At 45.3% G+C, this 6,947-nt stretch overlaps 1 protein-coding gene across 1 annotated transcript; it reads left to right on the forward strand.

Annotated features, from left to right (window-relative positions):
• Positions 1–312: 312 nt before the first annotated feature.
• Positions 313–2,342, forward strand: LOC119890060 (chymotrypsin B). The gene is made up of 7 exons (XM_038701086.1): positions 313–467; positions 732–835; positions 906–985; positions 1,295–1,376; positions 1,452–1,632; positions 1,862–1,995; positions 2,084–2,342. Exons 1-7 carry the CDS (start codon positions 416–418, stop codon positions 2,243–2,245), a joined length of 795 nt encoding a protein of 264 aa, XP_038557014.1. The 5' UTR covers positions 313–415; the 3' UTR covers positions 2,246–2,342.
• The last annotated feature ends 4,605 nt before the right edge of the window (positions 2,343–6,947 follow it).

Here is a 6,947-nt window from a genome sequence, read left to right on the forward strand (position 1 = left end):
GTATTTGGGATCTGGTTTACTCATTTAATGGAAGTTAATAACAACAGTAACAGCTGACGTCTTTCATGTACCATCTTGTTGCAGCTCTTCATTTCAGCGTCTTGATGTTTCCACTCAGAGAAATAATAAAACGAGCGTCGTCCTGACAGATCTGGGATCTGTTGGGAGTTAAAGAAAGTTCACTGTGCGTAAAAACGTGCTGACTGCAGGTAACATGATGTGACAGCCAATCAGAGAGCTGCAGGTCGAGGCGTGAGACTCGTGGGAACGCAGCCATCGCCTCACGTCTGATAAGCAGCTGACAGCTGAGCTGGTCAAACAGCCAACCGCTCTGATTGGCTGAGGCCCGGCAGGGTTCAGGGATAAAACAGCAGCTCTCCTTCAGCACATCCTCATCATCATCGTTACCACCGCCATGGCCTTCCTCTGGATCGTCTCCTGTCTCGCCTTCGTCAGCGCCGCCTACGGTGAGACACAAAGAAACTCAAACGCAGGTCTCTGATGCTGTACAAAGCATCAGGAAAGAGAAAAGAGACGGCGTGAGGTTTTTCTTTGCAGACTGAAGGGGTTTGTGGGTAAAAACTCATTTTCATGCGTTCTTGTTCACTGCTGATGTTTCCACACGTTCCACCTGATAAAATAACTTCATGACTCGTCAGTTCTCAGACAGATTGTCTTTGTCACGTGTCCTGTTGAACAGTCCTTTAGTCTGTTACCTGTCGTCCTCTCAGGCTGCGGCACCCCAGCCATCACCCCCCAGGTGACCGGCTACGCCCGCATCGTCAACGGCGAGGAGGCGGTGCCTCACTCCTGGCCCTGGCAGGTGTCTCTGCAGGTGAGTCAGCACACTTCTCTCTTCGTCTTCTTGTGTTTTTCAGAGACTCAGTTCAGTTTGTTTCTCTCAGCAATCCAACGGCTTCCACTTCTGCGGAGGGTCTCTGATCAACGAGAACTGGGTGGTGACCGCCGCTCACTGCAACGTCATGTGAGTTCACCACCACACAACACAACAGCTGCGAGCCCATTGGTTCCTGCTGAAGACCTCACACACAGAGTTTGATCATGTAGTTTCTATCAGACACACAGGAGGAAATAGACGAGATGAATCCACATGTGGGGCTGTAGTGACTGTTTGGGGCAGCGGGACGGTGTCTGTAGGACAGAAAACTTCAGAGTTCACGGTGATGAAGGAACATGAAGAAGAGGAGACACCAGGCTGAGAGAGACTCGTTAGGACAGACGTGAACATAGAGAACCACAGTTTTTACACCAGACGCTTCCTGTTTCCTGCCAGGACCTACCACCGTGTGATCGCTGGAGAGCACGATAAAGGTTTTGGCTCCAACGAGGACGTCCAGGTGCTGAAACCCGCCAAGGTGAGAACCACCCATCAGCCAGTCAGCTTTCAGAACACACCTTCTCCTCCCACTAACAATCCTCCACCTCCCCAGGTCTTCACCCACCCCAAATGGAACCCCAGAACCATCAACAACGACATCAGCCTCATCAAGCTGGCCACCCCCGCCCGCCTGGGCACCAACGTATCCCCCGTCTGCCTCGCCGAGTCCTCTGACGTCTTCGCCCCCGGCATGAACTGCGTCACCTCCGGCTGGGGTCTGACCCGCTACAACGGTGAGATAAAACTTGTTCTATTTTGAATTCATAAAACACGTTCAGCTGACACGTCAGATGTGAGATCACTGACGCCCAAAGCTGCTTTCAAAGGGTTAAAATGGCCTCCAGAAACGACCTCTCTGATTGGTTGATTGAATTCACTGGAGACTCTGGCCTAGTGTTAGAATACTTTTATTCTGGAAGGGCAGCAGGAAGTGTGTTTGAGTGTTTGCGTTGTCCCCCACAGCTCCCAGTACTCCCAACAAGCTGCAGCAGGCCGCCCTGCCCCTGCTGTCCAACGAGCAGTGCAAGACCCACTGGGGCAGCAACATCTCCGACGTGATGATCTGTGCTGGAGGAGCCGGAGCCACTTCCTGCATGGTGAGGCCCCGCCCACCTACCTGTCCGTCACGGTTTCAGTTGATCACACTCTTTATTGGTGTTTATTTATTAACATGTTGTGTTTCAGGGCGACTCTGGCGGTCCTCTGGTCTGTCAGAAGGACAACGTCTGGACTCTGGTTGGTATCGTCTCCTGGGGAAGCAGCCGTTGCTCTACCTCCACTCCTGCCGTCTACGCCCGTGTCACCGAGCTCCGTGCCTGGGCCGACCAGATCCTCGCCGCCAACTAAAAGCTCAGAGGCTGAGCCGCCATCGCACACTGACAGACACTGACAGACACTGACAGAATGTGTGGACAATCAATTATAATAAAAAGGGTGAAAATCACTGAGGTGTGTTGTTTTGGGGGATTTTACACTTTTGTTGGAGAGTTATAATGGAGGAAGGTTCATAGTTGGACCGGGGTTCATGGTCTGACCGCCTAAACCGCGGGGGGTGCTCCAGTCAGCAGGTCAGGAAAACATTTGAGCCCTATCCGCCCAATCAGCCAGAGAGAAATGAAAAAGTATTATTATTACAGTTTTTCTCAATCGCTTTGGCACAATCATAGAATGACTATTGAACTTTGTCAAACTGTATGAGTATTTATATGAACATTATGTCAGTTGTTTATAATTACTTTGGCACAAAATGAGTTAGATCAAAATACTTTTGTCTGCTATTGACTCATATTTCTTATACACATGTTCATTGTGTAAATCCCTACATGCCAAATACCAACAATCACAGTAACCTGTCACAGTTATATTAGATACATAATAATTATGTGGTCGCGACCCTGTACGCAGGATAAGCGGTTGACGATGGATGGATGGATAATTATGTGGTATTTTTGTAAAAGTTGTGAGATAGATAGACTTAGGTTAGATGGGGACGAAACAACTGCTGTCCAATTTAGCTGACAGGTGAAACTCGTTGTTCTGCAGGGTGGGACACAGCTGTGGAATATGGAGCGTGCAGGAGACCGAGTGGGCACGAGTCTGTCTGTGGAAGAGGAAGGGGAATTAGAGTGCGAAGGGAAGAGCAAGAGAACACAGACACAGAGAAATCACTTATCGACCATGTGATCACCCGTGGTCTAAGTATGACAGGTGGGAGAGTGCAGCCTGATCCGGGCCCGTCCACAGTGTCGTCACATAAATGTTTGGTTTAAAGTAGAGTGTGTGCCATGTTAGCAACTGGACAATACTACACAGTGGGAAACTACCACACTGTCAGAGTCATTTCACAAGATGTCTTTGCACTCTGACTGTCTTGGTCTGAGCAAAAAGGAGCCTTTTGTTCGGATTACAATGATTTATTCATTGATGGATTTATTTACATTTGAAACACAGTTAGTTCTTTTGGTTGAGTAATCACCTTTTACAGGTCACATAGAGTGGTGTGCTGAATGTACCACGTGGTGTGAGGATTCAGCAAATGTGTCAAATCGATTGAGAAAAACTGTAATTTTATTAAAGCGAAATGATTCATGCTTTCAAGTCCTCAGAGACAGATGCATCCTCTCTGACTGGTTTCATGTTTACAGAACAAATGTCCTCTAAGCTGCAGCTAATCTAATACTAACATGATCTCGGGCCAACTTCTGTTCCAAACAAAGACGATATAACAGAAGTGGGCGTAGCTGCCGTGACATCACCCGTTGGTTTTTGGACCGCCGTTTTGAAGCTTCCAGTTTGGCATTTCGGTCGTCGCCATGTTGTTTTTTTGGAACAAGATGTGACCATATTTGGACGAGGGGGTGCTAGCTAGCTTGGTTAGCAAGATGCATCTGTATTTCACGCTAACTGTGATATTAGCTGGGATGCTAATTTTGGCTAGCGACAAACACGCTTAAAACAAAACGTACTTACAGGAAAAATGAGCACCAACTCCTGATAAGCTTTTTCAGTGGCGTTGGTTAAATGTACACAGAGCAGCGGATACGAGTCGCCTCTATCCTGATTGACAGGTCGCCATGGTAGCGACTTGTCAATCACCTTGTAGCCCCGCCCTAAAGCCTCCCCTGCTTTCTAGCAACTGAGACCAGAAACTCATTAGCAAACTGTTTACTGAGGGAATAAATCAGCTGAGAAGTAGAAACATTTTCTCATAGACTGCTATACAATCACACTTCTTTCTGCAGCCGGTGGAGTCGCCCCCTGCTGGCTGCTGGAGAGAATGCAGGTTTAAAGCTCTTCAGCACTGACTTCACTTTTCAGACCGGAGGTTCCTGCTTGGTTCAAACAAAGAAAGGAAACATGATGAATGCAGCAGCTTTATTCGAAGAGTGACTGACTTTTAGTTTTAACGATTGTTTGTAATCTGATCAATAGTGTGGCAACACTGAAGAGAGACAAGAGAGAACAGGAATCAGCCTCGGTACATGGTGCACCTTCCACCAGGTGAGCTCCTGGCTCTGGTTCTAAATGCATTGCTGTATATGTCCTGTAATGAATCCTACAACGTGAGGATTCAGTCTGAACAGCTGACGTCAACAACGTCTGGATTGGGTATTCTTGTTTTCAGTTATTGATCTCAGGATGTGAAACAGATCTCACAGAAGAACAACACTGCGATGACAGACTTTAGACACAGTCATTGGTTTACTCCCAAACTGAACCAGAACTCATGCAGGACCTGGATCCAGCAGCCTTATGCCCTCGTCTTTATTCTGTTATTGCCCCCCCACACACACACACCTTCTTCAATAAAAGATAAATAAATAAACTACTCTGTCATAGCAGTGTATGAATAAAGATGTTTGTGTATTTTGGGTGATGACAGAAAATGAACACAAACTTCGATCTGAGTGATGTGATGTTTATATATGTTTTATTGTCTGTTAGTACAAACAGCTCAGAGCCTTGACCTTTGACCTCTTTAATGATCCAACAATCATTTAGTCCAGTCCATTTTTGGAGTTCTGTGTGGAACGTCTCAGATTTGGCTCATTTCTCTGCTTTTTTTGTGTTGCTCCAACGCAAACAAAAGAAATAACTTCAGAATACAAAGCATTTGGAATAGCAACAGTTTTCTGGGAGAAGTAGTGCATTATAGGACAGACATGCAGGGGTGCCCATATTTTTGGCCTTGACTATTTATAGAAGGATAAAAACAGTAAAATCGGCAGAGAGCTTCAATGATTTACTGATATGAAAATGATTTAGACTGAATGGATAACAGCAGCCTCACCATCCGTTTGTATCGCAGCTTCTTTCCAGTATGTCAGTAACTCCTCTAACAACATGAACATGCTGCATTCATTTCAGTTTTTAGTTCTCAATGTAGATTTCAGAAAAGAGGCTTTTATTGTGAAGAGATGAGGCTTAAATGTAGGTATGAACATTTTCAAAACAAAAGTTACTCAATCTTTACAATAAAATCATTTTGCATAAAGCATCAAACGCTGAGTCCTCTTGCGGAGCCTGAAGCGGCTGTCTGACATTTATTCATTCATTCTGTCTATATCAAAGCACATGTTGGAATGCAATTACGTCTTTAGAAACATCGAAAACATTGATAGGCTATTAGTTTTATAACCAAACATGATCTTGAACGTGACGCTTTTATGATCAATCTGTCATCGCTGTATAGGCAGAGAGTTATCTTTGGACATTGTGGATTTATCCTCAGCACAGAATAAAATCTATAGGCTACAATGTCCTTTATAACAAATTGACTCTGTGGACATTAAGGCAGCTGTCAGATTGGCAACAGTTGCACAAGTGCTGCAGTAATCACTGTCTACCTACAACTAATCTATAAAAACTGATCAATGAACAGTAATCATCATATTGTAGTCACACTGATTGGATGTGGATATGATGTAAATATTTCTGTGTGTATGTGAGGATGAATGTGGTGCAGCTGAAATAAATAAATGTAGTTTAAAAAGAGTTTTTCATTATTAGCGCTGCTACTCTGACATGCTGAACATGTTTTGACAGCATTTCATAAAACACGAAATGAGCAACATTTTAGTAGGCCTACTGTTAAATAGACACATTTTCCACTGCAAAAAAACCCATTAATATTCAGAGTTTCTCTGCAGGTCGAAACATGTGGGAAAAGATCAGATCGACCAACAGCTGCTGGGAACCAAACACATGTTCCAACCACGTGACCTTCCACACTAAAAACACTGATCCACATCAGAACACGTTATTCCACCCCAGAACACGCTGATCCACATCAGAGCACGCTGATCCACACCGGAACACACTGATCCACACCGGAACACGCTGACCCACCGGAACACGCTGATCCACACCAGAACACGTTATTCCACACCGGACATGCTGATCCACACCAGAACACGTTATTCCACACCAGAAACACTGATCCACATCAGAACACGCTGATCCACACCAGAACACGTTATTCCACACCAGAACACACTGATCCACATCAGAAAACACTGATCCACATCAGAACACCTTATTCCACACCAGAACACACTGATCCACATCAGAACACCTTATTCCACACCAGAACACACTGATCCACATCAGAACAACTGATCCACATCAGAACACGTTATTCCACACCAGAACACACTGATCCACATCAGAAAACACTGATCCACATCAGAACACCTATTCCACACTAGAACACACTGATCCACATCAGAACATTATTCCACACTAGAACACACTGATCCACATCAGAACATGTTATTCCACACCAGAACACACTGATCCACATCAGAACACATATTCCACACCAGAACACGCTGATCCACATCAGAACATGTTATTCCACACTAGAACACATGATCCATTAGAACACGTTATTCCACACCTGAACACACTGATCCACACCAGAACACAGATCCACATCAGAACACATTATTCCACACCAGAACACACTGATCCACACCAGAACCACACTGATCCACATCAGAAACATTATTCCACACCAGAACACACTGATCCACATCAGAACACACTG

This window comes from Micropterus salmoides, unplaced genomic scaffold, assembly GCF_014851395.1.
Source record: "Micropterus salmoides isolate LMB-PRFRI ecotype aquatic unplaced genomic scaffold, ASM1485139v1 Ms_hic_scaffold_6, whole genome shotgun sequence".
In the NCBI taxonomy this organism is placed as follows: Eukaryota; Metazoa; Chordata; class Actinopteri; order Centrarchiformes; family Centrarchidae; genus Micropterus; species Micropterus salmoides.